Source organism: Gastrolobium bilobum, unplaced genomic scaffold, assembly GCF_033153095.1.
Source record: "Gastrolobium bilobum isolate Gb01-03AN ecotype WA unplaced genomic scaffold, APGP_CSIRO_Gbil_v1 utg3810, whole genome shotgun sequence".
Lineage (NCBI taxonomy): Eukaryota > Viridiplantae > Streptophyta > Magnoliopsida > Fabales > Fabaceae > Gastrolobium > Gastrolobium bilobum.
Genome location: NW_026899073.1, coordinates 61,675 through 81,005, shown reverse-complemented (window position 1 = coordinate 81,005; position 19,331 = coordinate 61,675). Strand labels below are relative to the sequence as shown.

Genomic DNA, 19,331 nt, shown 5'->3' with positions numbered 1-19,331 from the left:
TTCCTTTTTGTGCTTCTAACTAAGTCAACATCAACAGAATAGAGAGGTTTAAGAGGAGAATATAGTAGAATAAAAAGATCTCGTGAATTTTAAAGCCGACAGATTTTTTTCTTCGAATGAAGAAAGAATAAAGTCAAAACTAAAACGATTTTGAAGGATTGCACACATTAAATTAAAATAAGAGCAACATTAACATTCAGAGTTTCATGTGGACAATAAAAAAGAGAGTAAAACAAAAAACAAAAAGAAACGACGATTTTCTTCTTCTTTTTATTCTACACCAAGTCAGGTACCGCACAGGATAAAAAGTGCTCCTGTGAGCCCAACGGGATTTTATAACAAGCCACCCTACCCTACTCATACCGTCGACAGCAAAATCAGCACTACCAAGTTTTTTACAATACTCATAGCTGATATCCTCCATCGGCCTCGACCAGCTGCATGAATAAATTTTATAACTTGAAAAGCAAGAAATTTGTGACACCTTAAAACTCTCGCAACTTTCCAATTGGTTTGGCCTGGACAACTATCAACGAAGAGCCCTTGTCTACTGGAGGCTGATCGTAGCAACTCCTTCACTGCAAATTAGTGTTATTGAAAGCTTTGATCAGCATTTGACTGCCTATTGATTTACGGCATCAAATAAATGCCCCCTGAAATTCCATTGTTGAATTGAACTTGAATGAGCTCCGATTTGAGGAACAAGAAGCAATTGCACTTCGGTAATGAAATCCACAATAATCACTATTGAGTCCCATACTCTGGCATATCTTGGGGTTGACGAGTTTTAACTTGGTACACCTTCATTTGCTTATCATAAGCTCCCCCCAATGCAGCTTCTTGATGCCCAGTATATACTCCGTTCGTATCCGGTGCTCTAGTAATCCACTTCGGTGGTGGTATAGGAGGACCCATGTTCTGCACAAATTGGTGTTGCAGATTGATTGTTGGCCCTGAACTTGGCGGCCTCATTAAAATCATTGCAGGTTTTGGTGAAGGCACTGCAGATGACCTAGGTCTCACACCTTCCTCCATTGACAAAGCATTAAACCCAGTTTTCATGTTGTGGAACTGTTCATGATGTTGCGACCTATCTTGTATCCTAAAATTCTGTCTGTCATTTTGTCCACCGTTAGATGAGATTGGATATCTAGGCCTAGAAATTATGCCCTGGTGATTATAATAGTGTCCATAATAACCGCTTGGGTCCTCCCCATAATATTTTCCCGATCCAGAGGGTCCAGGTGATCTGAACTTGTTCATTGTATGATGGCCTGGAAGTTCCGGCAATCCTTGGGATGTATTATTCAATCTAACATTAAGGGAGTTCTTGACAAGACGATGTGCTGCTTCTCCCAGTTGAGGGCCAGCTATTGCTCCAGGTACTTGTGGCCTGTCAGATGCATCACATACAGAAATGTAAGAGCTTTTTGGAAGTATCCTGTCTTATCACCCACACAATAAAGACCCTATTTCATGCATCAAAACTTCACATGTTAACATGAACGGCATCAAGAACTTTTGTACCCGCTTACCAAGGAATTTTCTAGATTTTCCACAAAAATATTACTTGAAGTAAATCCTGATGATTTTTCTTCTAACATTTTCGTCCACGTACGGCAATGAGTAATACAGTACCATTACCACATTGAACGTTAAATTTTATCAGTAGTTCTGGGACAGTTGTAATATTGTATCCCAGACAGCAAGAATATGAAAATTTTACAGCACCAATCTATAAACGTCAGGAATAAATTGTCACCTTTCTCTCCCTTGCTGTCGCCGACCACCATTGTCATCGTGCCATAGCACAGGAACCGGTTTGATATCAATAGCTTTTATTATCTGCAAACATAACCAATGTCAAAGTAAATATGATCTATACGATTGATCCAAAAGGAAACAGCAGAGAATATAATATTTCTTCGGAAAAAATAAACAGAAAAACATAATAATGGATAAAATGTATCTACACATGCCAACTATTTGAACCATATTATTGACAAAAGAATCTGGTTCTAAATATAAATGAATGAGTCATGAAGCTCCATCCATGGGATAGACTAATACGAACCTTGGGAGAACCTCATCCCAAAAACTAGCTCAAGATGTAGGAGAGCCCAAAGTCCATATAAACCCCCACATTAGTCACCCATATAACCAATGTAGGATTTCAAGTCTCATACCTTGCAATAGGATCATAACATTCCACTATGTTCTGCAACCCCGGCACCCACGCGGGCTGGCTTTGCGCTAATCTTTTACTAGCCCTAGGCGAACACTGCAATGCCAGCGTCACCACCAGCGCCGCTCGATTGAAACCGGAAGACATAGTGGAAAGCTCTGATACCAATTGATACGAACCTTGGAAGAACCTCAACCCAGAAGCTAGCTCTCCTAAAGTCCATATAAACCCCACATTCATCACCCATATAACCAATGTGGGACTCCAAGTCCCATTCCTTGCAATAGGATCGTAACATATACCCATTAACATTTTATGTCAGATACTAAGAGAAGTTAGTATACAAACCTTTTTGGGCATTACTACACCATCCGGAGGTTTGGGGATATGTCTATGTCTATGAGGACTAAGATAAGTAATATTTCTGAAATTTAAAAACACTCGACATCAGTTCACCCAAAGATTTTAAAATATTAGGCAGGTAAAAAGGACGAAACTTACAAAACTTGATTATACTCAATGTCTTGCAATCCCTTGATGGGAGAGGATACAACAGTTCTGAGCGCATTTCTTTCATATAACCAAAGATATCCATTCATACCACCACTGCTAATAAAGGAAACAAAACACACACGTCCGTTAAAAAGATAACCATAATTTATGACCGATGAATATTACCAAACACATCAACTAACCTAGCATTTGGGTCAATTGGCCAAAGAGGTCTTTCATGCATAGGAGAATGACTATAGTATTGGTAATACGATAAGATATATGGAGCCAAATTATGCGCACAGTTGACGTAAAGCAAATCAAGCATCTTACTGTTTCGAAGCTGTTCCTCCTCCTGCAATAACAAGTGTGAATGAAATTAAGCACTCACGCAACTAAGAATAAGCTGTTCTCATAAATTCTTGTTCCGCAGAACATGGCCGACTTTGAACAAAAATAAGATTCAATTTACCTGTTGAAAACTTCTGTAGGACTAAAAAAATAAAAATCTAAAGTAAAAAGTATTCTAGCTCAAACCAAAAAATAAAAAATCTAGCAATTGAATAGCAAGGAGTGGTGGATAATTATGCAAAAACAAAACAACTATAACAGAGGATTAGCACTTAACATATCTATTTAGAAGTTGCTACAGCCAATCAATCAACAATTCCTATTTCTTAAGTGACAGCTTTATTTCCCTCTGCTAGGAACATCTCAATGCAATAGTGTCCATATTTCAAGAATATTTTTAAAATAATCTATAGATAGAAAAAACTTTGCTTATCAAGTTCTGCATAATCCAAAATATCAACTCCTTTGTTAGTGGATTCAAGAAGACCCTCAGACACAACACGAAGTGCTGGAAAACCATAACCACCAGGTTTGATTTGACAGTTTATTCTTTGATGCAATTCGAAGGCCAACACAATTTCGGACCACAAATCTGACATATTTAGTCATAAACATAGAAGAATAGAACTAATATAGCAAGTAGCAACAACCAGCCCCCTCCCAAAAATATAAAAATAAAAAACTTTTCCAGACCGTTAATGTTCCTTCAAGCTTCCTCGTGGCAGTAAGCAATTTCTTCTCATCAATGAACGGCAACTTGGCAACGCCCTGAAAAACACTCCAAAAGTAACCTTAAATCCCACTTCATTCTAAAGCTTTCACAAAATGTCTATTAAAAAAAAAACACGAAACAAAATTATATTACCTGCCATGCAAATCGTTTGCCATTCATATCAATCTCAAAATCTGTCAAAAAGCAATCCAGGTAATGCTAGAAGGTATACAAGATATAGCAGGAAACATCAATAACAGACAAATGATCTCACCAGCAGGGTAGAATTGAAAAATAGGTGATGAAGGATCAATCATCAAATCCCTATATTTTTCAGGCAGTGCACTTGAACTGTAACAAGAAATTACCAAGCATCAGCACAGGAAGCATGATATAATATATATGAGGACAGGAGAGAAGTAGAAACCTTGAAGCAGGCAGGGTCCCCATGAGCTGATCAAATGGTTTAAATGGTTCTCCCAAAAAAAAGGTTATTTCCAGATCAGCTAGATCTTTAAGATCAGAAGCAAAAGGAGCGTAATGGTATGGGTAGTACCTGAAGAAACCATCAATAGTGAAAAAACTGAAGAATGGCCATGGGTGATAATTCAACGAAAATGATGGGGACTCTGCGAGATTCACGTTAATCATCTTAAAGCAACTCAGATATCAAATCCTGTATCCCAGCCATCAAGGAAACCAGTGCTTATTATGTTTTATTACATTCCTTATAAAATCATGTTTACAAGTTCCCACTAGCAACCGTCTTTGGGATAATAACAGAATCCATGAAACTTAAAACGTTCTGAGCAGTAGCCCAAGGTTTGAAGAGAATATAAATATGCAGGGAAAACATGCTTAAAGAAGAACAGACTTGGACAAAGAAATTCGTCAAGCCACACTCAAGTAATTCAGTACAATTGTTAAAAACAATAATCAACCCATTATTTTTTAATTGTCTTGCCATCCATCATGTGAAGCATCATAAACTTTTCAGATCATCTTAGATTCTTAGAATACAGTGTAGAGACAGAACACAAGAAAGTGTAACTCACAAACGAGGAATAATTGATCCACAAAACAATGACCTAACACACCTTCATTATACTAAAACTAAGCGTATGAAAAGACACTTGTATCCTTTACTTTGGGTGCACCATAACTAAATGTTACTTAACCAACAAAACTTTGCTAATCACATATTAACTTCAACACACCCATTGCCCTAGGATTTATTCAAGCCACCAAATAATCATAAAGTAAACTAAACATCCAGAATTCCAGAGTCCAGACAAGTCAGCTTTCTAGTACTATAAACGGCGTAAGTAGTTGCAATTGATCTTTTGAGGGACCAAGAGTGGGGTAACTTCATGATTTCTCAGTATGAGTACAGAAGTGCGTTTTTCACCAAAACTGGTAGCTGACAGTATATCATGCATGTAAATGTACCAGCTTATCAAGTCAATAACAAAAAAAAATAGCAGGAATTGGTGCGCAAATATAAACTATAACTATTAAATAACAAAAGCATTGCTAACCATTGCCATGAGCAGACACCCTGATAGTAATACCGGCAAACCCAACAAAGGCCTTCAACATATTTCAGGACCTACAACGAAAACTAAGACAATAAGCTATCTTCTAATATAATACATACTTTTTTGAAATCCAGAAATAAATGGGGTTGAGTACAATAGTCATCTACAAGCAAGTGAAAAAAAATATAGAATCGAACAAACCATCCATCAATATATGAGGAAAACAATATATAAATTTTCAACCAGTAATAAGCTCTTATGAGCATAAAATACGAGGAACTGCACAAGCACACTCCCTCTCCTCCTTGTTAAACACAGGCAGAGAGTAAGATCAAGAGTTCAAGACACACTAACAGCATGTGTCTAACATATCAGTTAAAAATAAAAGAAGTTTATGTACCAAGAGAGAGAGAAGTTTATATGCTTGTCTAAGGTAAGGTGTGTTTCAGAAAAAGATACAGTTCTCAACCTTTTTTTTATAATACGTACAAACACAATACTCAACATTTATTATTGAAAAACTTGAGCAATGAATTTGTACTTTTTGGAATTATTTCAATTTGTAGTCACTTGAAAAGAAGGATTTGTATATTATTGAATTGTATCAATAACTGTACAAGAATTCTCTATTTAAAGAGACTAAAAAGACCTAATGGGCTAAGCCCAAATAAGCTTCTAGAGTATTCTGACTATTACAAAATAGTGATACAAAATAATGATCAGATAAATAATTCTAATATTTACAATACTCCCCCTCAAGCTGAGGAATAGATATTTATCATTCCCAGCTTGTTAGTAAGTTCTTGAAATCTATCATTAAGAAGACCCTTAATTAAGACTTAAACATCAGCCATTTGATGACCAGAAGGAATATATGGAGTAGTGATCAGTCCCCTGTCTAGTTTCTCTTTAATGAAGTGGCGATCAATCTCAATATATTTGGTTCGATCGTGTTGAACTGGATTGTGGGCTATACAGATAGCTGACTTATTATCACAAAGTAACTTCATAGATCCTTTATATCTCACCTTAAGATCATCAAGAATGATTTTCAGCCACAATAACTCCCAGATACTTAGAGCTATGGCCCAAAATTCTGCTTCTGTACTTGATCTAGCAACTATATTTTGCTTTTCACTTCTCTATGTTATTAGATTTCCACAGAGAAACATACAATAGCCAGAAGTAGACCGTCGGTCAATCACAAATCTAGCATAATCGGCGTCTGTATAAACTTCTAAGCATAGGTTTCCTCCTCTGTGGAACAATAGTCCTCTGCTTGGTGTGCTTTTCAAATATTGAAGAATCCTGTCCATAGCTCGCAGGTGTTTCTCCCTCGGATCATGCATGAATTGACTAACAATACTAACGGCATAAGCTTAGATCAAGTCTAGTGTGAGCTAGACATTTCAATTTTCCCACTATTCGTTGATATTGTCTTTTGTCAACTAGAGGGCTCTCATTTTCACTTCCTAGTCTGTGATTCCGCTTAATCGGAGTACTAGAAGGTTTACACCCAAGTTTTCCTGCTTCTTTAAGAAGGTCAAGAACATACTTCCATTGACAAATAAATATCCCTTGCTTTGAATGAGCAACTTCTATCCGAAGAAAATATCTCAGTTTTCCAAGATCTTTAACTTCAAATTCAGCAGTTAGTCTTATTTGCAGAGCACATTTCTCACCTATATCAACCCTGTTATAATAATGTCGTCAACATAAACTAGAAGGATAGTGGTCTTACCTTCCTGAGAATGTTTAAAGAAAAATGTATGATCTCCTTGACTTTGCTTTTATCTCAATGAAAGCATAACTATGGTATATCTTCCAAACCAAGCACAGGGGGATTGCTTCAAGCCATACAACTCTTTCTTTAACCTGCAAACTTTATTATCTCCATTTGTAGAGTTAAATCCTTGTGGGATCTCCATGTAAACCTCCTCTTATAATTCGCCATTAAGGAAGGCATTTTTCACATCAAATTATTTCAAATTCCAATTAAAATGAGCAGCGAGGGACAATAGAACTCTTACAATATTCATTTTGGCCACTGGAGCAAATGTTTCTTCATAATCAATGCCATAGGTCTGTGTGTACCCCTTGGCTACCAGTCGAGCTTTATACCTCTCAAGAGTCCCATCAGAATTATATTTCGGAGTATACACCCAACTGCACCCTACTGCCCTTTTTCTATTTGGCCTGTCAATAACTTCCCATGTATTATTTTTCTCCAATGCATTTATCTCGTCAAGCATGGCTTGAACCTAATTATCATCCTTTAATGCTTCATGTAATGATTTCAGGATTGAAATGGAGTCAAGTGCTGTAATAAAACTTCTGTGCTGCATAGAGAGATTCTTAGAGAAGACAAAATGAGAAATAAGGTGTTGAGTACAAGACTTTTTCTCTTTCCTAACAACAATGGATAAGTCATCAGAATTAATATCAGGCTCAAGAATAAAAGAAGTAGTGTATTCAGTACTTACCAGTGGTATACGCGATTGCAGTTGCTGGTGGAGCAGTGTGGGTTGTTTCTTCCTTTGGTACAATAGTTCAAGTGTCCTAGCTTTGCGTACTTTCTGTCGATCGATAAGAGGCTATCACATGAGGAATCAAATGAATTTTCAGCCTCAGCAACTAAGTCTTCCTTCTCATTGTCATGTAGTGTAACTATTAGAATAGATGTAAGTAACGGAAAAGAAGACTCAGAAGAATCAAACTCAGTTGCTAGTGGGGCAGTGTGAGTTGTTTCTTCCTTTGGTACAATAGTTCAGGTGTCCTAGCTTTGCGTACTTTCTGTCGATCGATAAGAGGCTATCACATGAGGAATCAAATGAATTTTCAGCCTCAGCAACTAAGTCTTCCTTCTCATTGTCATGTAGTGTAACTATTAGAATAGGAGATGTAAGTAACGAAAAAAGAGACTTAGAAGAATCAAACTCAAAGAAAATGGATGAAGCTTCTATACTGTTCACCCCTGAAGCTGAGGGTGTAGGAAATAGGATTCAGATTTATGGAAGCTAACATCCATAGAGACAGAGAATTTACGACTTGGAGGGTGGTAACATTTGTATCCTTTCTTGCTGGGAACATAACCAAGGAAGACACACTTAAGGGCCCTAGGCTCTAATTTACTCCGATGTTGTTTATGGACATGGACGAAGGCAACATATCCAAAGATGCGAGACTGGAGACTTTGCATAATTGGAACAGAAGAAAAAAAAGAGGTCATGAGATCAATAGGACTTACATGGCCAAGAACTCTTGAAGGTAAGCGGTTGATCAAATAGGCTGCAGTTAATACAGCTTCTCCCCAGTAAGAGTTAGGTACAGATGTCTGAAACAATAATGCTCTGGTGACTTCAAGCAAATGTCGATTTTTTCTTTCAGCAACTCCATTCTTTTGAGAGGTATCCTCACATGTGAGTTCATGAACCATTCCTTTGTCTTTAAGAAATTGGGAAAGGCGCTGATTAACATATTCTGTACCATTATCTGATCTCAAGCATTTGATACTTTTACCAAACTAGGTCTCAATCATATAATAAAATTGGATAAACAATTGTGTTACTTCTGCCTTATCTTTCATCAAGAATATGCATATTATTCGAGTACAATTATCAATAAAGGAGACAAACCACTTAGCACCAGAAACATTAGGACCTTGGAAGGCCCCCAAACATCAGAATGAATAATAGAAGGAAAGGATACAGATGATGTTTAACAAACTGACAAACATCACAATTAAAACACTCAGCCAACTGTGACAAAGACGAAAACATAAACATAAGTAAACTAAAAGGAGGATGACCCAAGCGCTTGTGATGAAGCCAAATAAGAGAATCTAAAGTAGACTGACTAGTCATCAAAATTTGATCCCTCGTATCTTCTGCAGCAAATTCTGGAACCAGAAAATACAACCCACCCTACTCCTTAGGAACTCCAATCGTCTTCCATGTGGTGAGATACTTAAAAACACAATGAGTAAGGAAAAAGGTTACAGTGCAATTCAAATATGTAGTAAGTTTATGAGTAGAAAGGAGATTGGTAGAAAGTTGGAGAACATAAAAAGCATTCTTGAGACACAAGGAGGGTTGAATTTTAATGTTACTAGAACCTGCAACTGATGTGTGTGATCCATCAGCTACGGCTATAGTACGGATACCAACAGTAGGATTATAAGAAAGAAAAGGGTCAATGCAGCAAGTCATATGATCAGTAGCACCAGAATCCAAAATCCATGAAGTTTTGAAATCAGTGCAAAAAGCAATAAAAGAATGAGTGCACGAGTTCTTACCAGTCATAGCCAAATTACCAGTATCAGAAGGCTTATTTAGAGATTCAGATGCGGGCTTAAGCCGTTCCAATTCCTCACGACAAATAGTAGTAAACTCACTAGGCATCTGTGAGGTCTCATTTACAGGAAGAACGTCTGAGGGGGCTAAAAAGGACTGACCACGTGAGGTTGTCTTACTAAGCTTCTCAAGAACCTGTTGCTTCCCATGAAGATGGTAGCAAACCTCTTTTGTGTGACCTGGTATTTTACAATAGTTGCCCCAACGCCCCTCTTTATTGGGCTTAGAAGAAGAGGACCCCTAAGGTTGCTTAGCCGAGATCAGAGCAGGCCCGTCAGTGGGCTTAGAATCAGAAGGAGCTAGAATAATGGCTTTAGATGAGAGCATGACAAATCCTTCGGACAACTTCGCATCCATCATGACAGCCCTGCGACTTTCTTCACATGTGACAGTATGAAAACTTCAGAAAGATAAGGTACTTTTTCCTTACCAAGAATTTGAACCCGAATAGGATCATATTTTGAGTTGAGGCCACAAAGAAAATCAAAGATCCAATTCTTTCAATGGAGGTGGCCAGAGTGGTTGCATCCTTGATACACCCCATCTTCAAACTTTGGTACTGATCAAGCTCAAACCACAATCCATTCATAATGCCATAATATTCTGTTATAGAAAGGGAGCCTTACTTGGTAGAAAAAATCCTATTCCTCATATCATAGCAGTTTGTGGCATCTTGCTTCATTGAATAAGTCTTCCTAAGAACATCCTAAATCTCAAGACAGTAGGTAGGAACATGCAATGTTCACTAACTTCAGGAGTCATAAAGTTCCATAGTCACGTCATAATAAGAGTCTTCATCATCCCAATCAGCAAATTTTGGATCTGTTGTGGCAGGAACAGGTCCTTCAAGATGAGCAATCTTACGATGCCCTTTGAGGATCGTACGAACAAGTTAGGACCATTGTAAATAATTTTTTCTATTAAAACGGTAATTCTTATGAAGAATAGGAAGATCATTCGGAGAAAGAGAAGTCATAGAGCGTGTAAAAGATGGTTGATTGGTTGAATTGGTTGGAGTGTCTTCAACGTCTGACATAATACTTGCTAAATCACAAAAAGATCAGAACCGTCAGTAACCTTTTGAATCTAGTCCGAACAAACAAATCAGAAAGCTTTTTGAAAAAATCCAAACAAGCCCTTTTGAAAAACGAGACGATCAAATGATGTCGAATCAAACAAACGAGCACAGATCCGGAAAGAGCAAGAAGAGGCGATCAGAACCCAAGTGGTCCGCGACAAAAAGTCATTGTCACACTCCGTTACACATCGGTGAAGTTATCGTCGTCACGCGTAGAAGGACTGGTGGAGCGTGAAAGCGTGTTTGAGGTCCATCAGAGCTGGGCTTTTCACGGCGAAATCGTCCGATGAGCGCGAACCTGTCTGTGGCTGGTCGGAGTCAAAAAGTCACCGAAACAGTGTTGTTTTGCGTCGGAATAGTGATGTATAGTCCTTTTAGAGCTGTTTTGATCGTACGGTGAAAAGGAAACTTCTGTAGAATGATAGATCTGAGAAAACAGAGTGAAACAATAGTCCTCTCGGCCCAAAAGGTCCTTGAAAAAATTTCCTGGTGGTGGCGAGAGACAAATAGGGTTCCGCTTTTAAAGGCGGCGGTTTGCGGACGCAGAGCCCTCAGAATCGAGAGCTCTGATACCAACTTGAAAAGAAGGATTTGTATATTATTGAATTGTATCAATAAATGTACAAGAATTCTCTATTTAAAGAGACTAAAAAGACCTAATAGGCTAATCCCAAATAAGCTTCTAGAGTATTCTAACTATTACAAAATAGTGATACAAAATAAAGATCAGATAAATAATTCTAATATTTACAAAAGTAGTCATGAATATGAATAAAAGGAAAATGACAGCATTTATAGATATATGTATGTCAGTGTAGGTCACCATGTTATAAACCTCTCACTATGAGCAGGATCCAGAGAAAGATCAGACCCATGTGTGGGTGTATAGTAGGTAGGCAATCTTACCTTGCACTTGCAAGAGGCTGATCACATGAAATGAACCTGTGACCTGTTGGTCGCATGACGACAACACTAACTGCTGTGCCAATGCTCCCCTTCTATATATTTAAAACTAAACAGCAAAAAATTCCAAGAACACTGACAGTACTTACGGTGTCTTTCTTAATTTTGTCAATCTCCTCCGGATCCAATGGACCAAATTTTTCAGCATAATACCTTTCCTTGTATCCAGCCTCTCCTAACTTAACCTGAGAAAATAACATACATTCAATTTTTTATAAAGATTTCCTCATGATTTCTAGATTATTTAATCATTGGATTTCATGTGGACTGACATTGGCCAAGCTTCCCTGTTAAGTGTTCACTCTTTATATGGATTGCACCAAGAAAAAAAATGTGAATCCTTCTAATCAAGGATTCTTAATCTACTTTTAGCTAACAAAAAGAACATTTAATTTCAAAAAGACAAGATCTAGTTAAGAAAGTAAAAGAATTATCATCAAATAGTTTAAAAAGTGCCACTCACATCAAGTTGTTTTAGAAGAGCCACAAATGTAGCACACATTTTTTGGGTGTATCCAAACAGTTAAATTAGAGAATAGTTAACTTCAAATTAGTATTAACTGACACAAACTTTTAGAAGAAGAAGAATTTGACAACCATAATTCTATGGGAAAACAATGTTATTACACATCACACTCCCAGACATGCTACCCTTGGTGCATGTTTGGGAAGCTACAAGAATTACTTTGGTCTGGGGTCCAGAAAAGTAAATAAGGTGGAGTTCCCAGCCACGAACTTAGAAAGTCAGCAAAATAATCCTAAATTTAGTGTAGCCAAATGCTCAAAGGCTTCTGACAATAAATCTTATTACCGAACCTTATCCACAACTGAGGCCCGTGGCTCTTCAGGCATTTCTCCTCTTGCCCTAGCTTTCATCTCTTCATTGATTTCTGTAACCTGAAACACATCCAAATCACAAATATTACATATCAGGACCTAAACTTTAAAACCATAACTTGAATTAAAAAGGGCCCATATGTTATTTTCTATTTTATCTCTTCAACAAGATTAGTAATGAGCATAATGGCCCTATTGTTCCAATGGAGAGAAGAACCTATGATTAGCTTTTCAGGAAATTTCAACGAAATCTTTCAATTTCTTATTTTACATGTTCAATTCTATGTATGCCTCCATCCGTAGAGTACTGTAAAGAACCAATTCAACCCAAAAGGGTTTTGGGTTAAAATGGTTCTTTACATGGTATCAAAGCCTCGATGTTCTGGGTTCGATTCTCCCGCCCCCATTTTCTTTGTGGAATTTCTTAGCACAGGTAGGTTGGGCCTGATGCATCATACACCTTTCAAACCCAATGGACTCTCTTGTGAGGGTGCTTGTTAGAGAATAATATAAACCATTAAAGAGGCCTTCACCCAATAGCTTAAGCTTTTGGGTAGAATTAGTTCTTTACATGGTATCAGAGCCTCGGTGTCCCCCCAAAACTTCAGTGACCATAAGGTCACGAGTTCGATCCCCACCGCCCCCTACTTGTGAAATTAAATAAGCGTAAGGTAAAAAAAATAAAAAATTGGGCCTATGCAATATCCACGTTTCAAGCCAAGCACAAAGGACTCTTACGTGAGGGAGTGTGTTAGAAAATAATATAAACCATTAAAAAGACTTTCATCCAACACCTTAAGGTTTTGGGTTGAATTAGTTCTTTAGAAGTACATTGAATGTACATAAATGTATATAACAGAGATTATGTTATTCATATTAACAGCTACTCCAAGAGAAATGTTTTTATGCAACGCTAACAATTTAATAACCATCTTTATAGCTCCAAAAATGTTTCAATTTATACTCCTATCTACTATCAGGATATACCAATAAAGATGTATTGTCTAATAAGGCTGCTACGAATTATTTACTCATGGGTGGGGAAGCTCTTCTATTCTGGTTCATGGTTTCTATTGGGTTATATGGTTGGGGGAGAGATTGAGCTTCAAGAAATAGTGAACGGCCTTATCAATCCACAAATGTATAGACCTAGCTAAATATGTACGTGCCTTAAATAATGACTAATCTATGGTAACAGAATATTTTATAATAATTTTACAGAGAATATTATGGGGTAAAGAATGCAGGACTGATGTGGGACTATTACAACACCATATTAAAAAACATATAGCTCATGCATATCAAATTCATTAAATTAATTAGATGGGATTGAGCAGACATTAGTGTGATTTGTGAATGAAATCCCCAGAAATAAAGCCTAATTCACAACATAACCCCAACATTGTATCTATTTTTATTTAATAATTACAAGTAACACAACACAACTCACAGCCCCCCTTCAGAACAATACATACTGAGAGAAGAGGAAAAGACAACAAAGAGAAACAAATATCATAGTATGTATGCAAATAAGCATACAGACTTATGGGATAGACTAAGACTATCAAGAAACATTTGCTCCTGTTGCCAAACTCAGCACTATTAGAGTTCTCTTGCCCTTGGCTGGACTGAATCGGGATCATATGGGCTCTTGATACCATTTGGAAAAACTGTATTTGATTTGTATATCAAAGAATTAGGGGTTACAGTATATATACACTGCCTGTGTTAGAATTAGGAAACTATTAATTACAAGAATAGGTAATAATGGACAGAATCATAAAATATAAGCATTCCTAAGAGACGTTGACTACATGATTTTCTATAAAAGTAATAAGTAATAGCCGAAGCAGAGTTATAGATTAGAGGGAGACACTGTACCTATTTCAATGGGACAAGGATTAATGAATCATCCTCTAGAATTTTATTGGATAAAGGCCGACGATAATTCGTTACATTCTCTACTTACAGTCATTTCCTTCATTTGTCATCCATTCAATGAAAAATTAGAAAAGGACACCTCCACTCCCGGAGCACGATACAACCAGATCAAATTAATAATTCAGCAAGATTTTATACCTTTTTTAAAAAAATATTTAATTTATCTAGTAGCCAAAGCCAATTTAATTACTCCTTATCTGCTCAATGCAACTTTAGATGTTATGAAGCTGTATTATTAAGGAAGATTTCAAGTCTGCTTAACAACTAGATTCCAAATTAATTCAATTGGCAGAAATAATCAAGGGTGAGAAAAAAATGTTATATTATGTAAGAAATTTTCAACAAATAAATAACATCAACAACAACTTTATCCCAAACTATTTGGGGTCAGTAGTTGATGAATCCAAAAGAAAAAATTGAAGGAAAAGAAGTGAAAAAATAAATAAATAAAAAATAAAAATTCAAAAATAGAAATTTAAAACTTAAAAGAAATATTAAAAAAAATAGAATAAAAATATAGAAATTTTCAACAAATAAGATGGATCAAAATACACAAAATGCAAGATTGAATGGAAAGAGAAGAAGATTTTTCCATATAAATATCAACAGAAGAACTTTCTTACAAATGCATCAAGCATTTACCCATCTCTAAGTACAGAACCATAAAAATCAGCAGAACTCTGACAGCTAACAATTTCGGTTAGTGCAAAACTTCAGAGGGTTCAGAAGTTTAAGAATTAATAATAATTTTTTCAGTAGATAGAATTCATAATGATTACCCCATGAAAATAGAGATAATCAAAACACAGAGAAATGACAATACCTGCTGAATCCGAACTCGTTTCTGAAATATTTGATCTTCATGAACGGCAACAGACTGAATAAAATGTTCCACTCTCTCTAAGAAAACCTGGGAGATATAAAGAAATTCACATTGCAATGCTCATTGAAAAAAGAAGAAATTCCAGACAGATGACTTAAGATTTAAAAATCCAAAGCACAAAACAAGCAACTGAAGGAAGATGATTGCTGGAAAAAACTACCGGATACAAAAACATATGACATCCTTAAAATAACAAACACAGACGAACATAACTTATTTGAATTTCAGAAAAGAGAAATTTACCTCACCCGCATCAGTAAGATAACCACCCATGGCAGTGAATTCTTTTCTGTAAATATGCATCAATAAATTCACAGCCCCCTGAAACAGTAAATAGTTTATCAAGGAGAACACTGACAGTTAGATAGAAAGGAATATACACGAGAAAAAGGGTATAACTAAGCATTTTAAGAATCCTACATATAAAAAAATAAATAAAAAATTAAATAGATAAATCATTAAATAGTAACAAGAAACAGATGGCATTGGCATACTTTCCGTTTCAAGTCACAGCTCAAAATAAGTATATAACACAGTTCCAGCCAGATGCTTACCTCCCGGATCTCTAATGTTGGCATATGTGGAAGAAAGTCATTGCCAACAAAGAAGCATAGAAATACAAAATCATCAACTATGCGTTCAAAGTCAATCTCAAAAGGAGGGTTGGGAATCTCCAATTCATATTGCAAATATTCACGCAGCACCCAGATGTTAAGAAACTGTGCATGCAAGGAATTAGTTTAAAATTAAAAAACAACAGAAAAGAAAAATAAAGATTCAGCTTGACATGCTGGATTCTAATCCTCCAACCTGATATTTCTTCTTGTGAATTGGGGTATCATCAACAGGATTCCAGTCCTCAGATTTATCACCTGGCTTACCACGACACTCAGCTGCAAAATGGCCAACTTGACCACATGTATAACACTTCTCCTGTTGTCCAGGGAAAGTAATTACCTGTACACTCAGGTAATTAATCAATAAGGCAATCCATTGGGATCAATGAGCTAAAATCAGCAGGATAATTCATACACTGGAAACTAACCTCCCTCAATATTGAGAAATGAACCTCATGTGTAGCTAAGGACAGCATAATCAAATCAGCATCCTGATTTAAAGATCACATCATACCATTCAAAAATCAAGGAAAGAATAAATAGACCAACATCAGATAAGGTGAAATTTTCATAATCAGGTAAAAACTCACCAATCCATACAAACAGTGTCGAGTATTTGGATTAAATCCAGGAATGTTACGCTGTAGTCGGATGTATTCCATTATTTTATGTTCTCCCTCACCAGGAACATTTGAATCAGAAAGTATAACCTTGAAATAATCACCCAATGCAACCGCATAAATAAATATATAGAGACAAACTATCCTGGAAGCAAGATATATGCAATATGGGAAATGAACAGAGACAGGATTACTCCACAAGGAAGGATTACCCAATCTCGAAGGGATAAAGGGGGGCAAAGAATAAATATAATAAGGTCAAGAACACCTTTGTATACCGCCAGCCAGGGTTGTAGTTCAATCTAGTCTGTATATAATACTGAAGAGCCACTGACATCACTGCCATAAATTGAGTGCCAGGGGTAATGACATTTGAGTCAGAAGTCTCAGGCTTGTCTTTCAAAGACAAAAGTTCTATCTCGCCCTCAAATTCTTTCCTAAGCCTTTCCTCTTCAGCTTCCTACAAAGTCACACTGTAACTCAAAAACTTTTTCACAGAAATAGTTGGAGATCATTGTAAAAAGGAAATATTTATATTCTTACTGCCTCAGCTGCATCTTTTGCAGCTCGGAAACGCCGAGAACGTTGCTGGTTCATTTTGGCTCTTGGTGCAACGCCATCTTAAGGGGCAAGAAAATTACACATGCAAAGAAGTGGTTGGAATGAGAAAATGGTTCGAAGTTAAATCAGACAATTGATCCTCAACATCACAGACAGAAAGATTACACCTTCCAAAAATTGGATATATACAAGTTTTAATTGGCCATATAGGCTTTCATGCTTTACATACACTTATCTGTAAAAATTTGTACTAAATTTTGAATGTTCAAACCATGCAGGAACCTGATCGGTTACTGACCAGCGAAATGAAATAGAATGCTTAATGGAAACCGTGTTGCTGGCACAATTAACTTCTTAATTGACTTCTTTAGTGTGATTTCTAGGTTTTTGACATAGAGATATAAATCCATTAGATTTATAACCTAAAGGAGGTGACCTAGCAGATTCGGTAACAGAAATCTGACACCTCCATGATGAGTGATGTTAGTTAATTACAGAAAGACAAAAATAAGAAAATGCAACATACCAATTGCAAGATAAAGAAGCTTCCTTGGGCGAACCAATGAAAAGAGATGGTCGATGTAGTCAAAGATTGATTTGAATACATCATTATAGGTAGCAGGTGCTGGCTGCATTTAAATATTAGTCAACAATAAGCAGTTTGCAGAGTAGAAATGTAAGTTTACAAAAACTACTTGGTTTCAGACACACTAACGAAATCATTTTTACAACAACCATATGTATACCTCTCTCTCCTTCTTGATGGTAAGGTCCACCCAAACACATTATTTAAAGATCCCAAAATAAAAAATTTACAGATCCCAATTCCCATAGTGCAGTCTGCTTATCATGAGGTTCCACCCTACTTACATGATCATGTATCAATTATATGTCTCCAAAGAGACCGTGTGCATGTGACTTTTACGTCATTTCTTTAAGAAGCACTAAAAATACCACTCCCCGTTAAACCCGACTAACGAGTGTGAGGTGGAGGAAATCCTTGTACGCACGTAGCCTTATCCTTGCATAATTGCAAAGAGGCTGTTTCCTAAATTCGAACCGATGACCTTTCAGTCATGAAGGAACAGTTTTGCCATTGCTCCGGCTAGGAACTCAAAAATTTTACAAAGCATCTAAACGCAACAATTTTTAAAACAAGTTTTCAACAATCAATTCAGGGGCATATGACCTAAAACTAAGAGAAGAGAACAACACAACGTTAAGCACGGAGCACCAGTTCACTATATACAACGAGCTTAATATGTAAATCGAATTAAGAAATTCATAACAAGACTTCAAACGGGAAGTTGAAACAGAAATTTCAGAAGTTGACTATTATAACTCTCTGCTCCCTTTGTTTCTTTCTCTTTAGCTAATAATATATATTTAGTTTCTTCAACCAATGAAGAAGACATTACTAGCAGGATAATAGGTCAATCGGTTACAATATTCCAAGCGACAAGAACGGAACAGACATTGAATTGGGAGAACAGATTCAATGAAATTGAGGTGAAGCGAAGCAGGTAGGTAGGTACCTTGCCATCAGGGTGAAAACAAGGGTGAATGATACCGTTCATGTCCAAGTATAAGTTGTCGAACTCCATGCCATTGGGATTAGGTTTAGACACATCAACGGGAAACGGAACACCGCCGTCGCCGGTGGAGGGTTCTTCCTCCACAACATCGACAATCGAGAGCGGGTACCGGTCCGCGAGCCACCGGTAAAACGCTGGCACTCCCATATTTCCGGCTCGGTTCGACCCGGTTCAGAAACGACCAGAGAGAGAGAGAGAAAAAAAATAGGGAAACTATGGAGATCTGTGTTTCCGTTTGAGAATTTACGGGCAACTGCGGTGGCCGCCTTGTTTGATGAGACGAAAATACCCTCCTTTCGAGTGTGCCCCACCAAACTTGTTATATAATTAAAGAAGATCAAATCAAAAAAGGAAAACTTCAAAAATCTCCCTGAAAGTTTAGTCAGAATCATTTACTCTTTCTTTAAAATTTTTAATCATTTATATTCTTATTTACAATTTTTTTATCACTTACTTCCCTAACTTGATTTTCCATCCAAAGTTAAAGTTAACGGAGTTAGTCTTTTAAAAAAATATCAAAACTACCCTTAAAAAAACAAGTGATTATGATTGAACTTTTTTTAAGGGTAGTTTTGGTATTTTTTTAAAAGAGTAATTCTGTTAACT

General features: G+C 36.7%; 1 protein-coding gene across 2 annotated transcripts; it reads right to left on the bottom strand.

Moving 5' to 3' along the window:
* Positions 1-167: 167 nt before the first annotated feature.
* Positions 168-18,927, bottom strand: LOC133286972 (5'-3' exoribonuclease 4-like). 2 transcript variants are annotated; one of them, XM_061484510.1, is made up of 22 exons: positions 18,666-18,927; positions 17,657-17,759; positions 17,113-17,189; positions 16,838-17,029; positions 16,540-16,659; positions 16,378-16,440; positions 16,143-16,289; positions 15,887-16,051; positions 15,576-15,653; positions 15,273-15,359; positions 12,488-12,568; positions 11,761-11,856; positions 5,279-5,349; positions 4,168-4,296; positions 4,015-4,091; positions 3,894-3,934; positions 3,722-3,796; positions 2,881-3,032; positions 2,687-2,794; positions 2,534-2,609; positions 1,763-1,845; positions 168-1,393 (listed from the first exon to the last, which is right to left on the bottom strand). In XM_061484510.1, the coding sequence occupies exons 1-22, from the start codon at positions 18,870-18,872 to the stop codon at positions 745-747; spliced, it is 2,877 nt and encodes a 958-aa protein (XP_061340494.1). In that variant the 5' UTR covers positions 18,873-18,927; the 3' UTR covers positions 168-744. The 2 variants fall into 2 exon arrangements, with proteins under 2 accessions (XP_061340494.1, XP_061340496.1); XM_061484512.1 differs by having other exon boundaries at positions 2,687-2,791.
* Between the last annotated feature and the right edge of the window lie 404 nt (positions 18,928-19,331).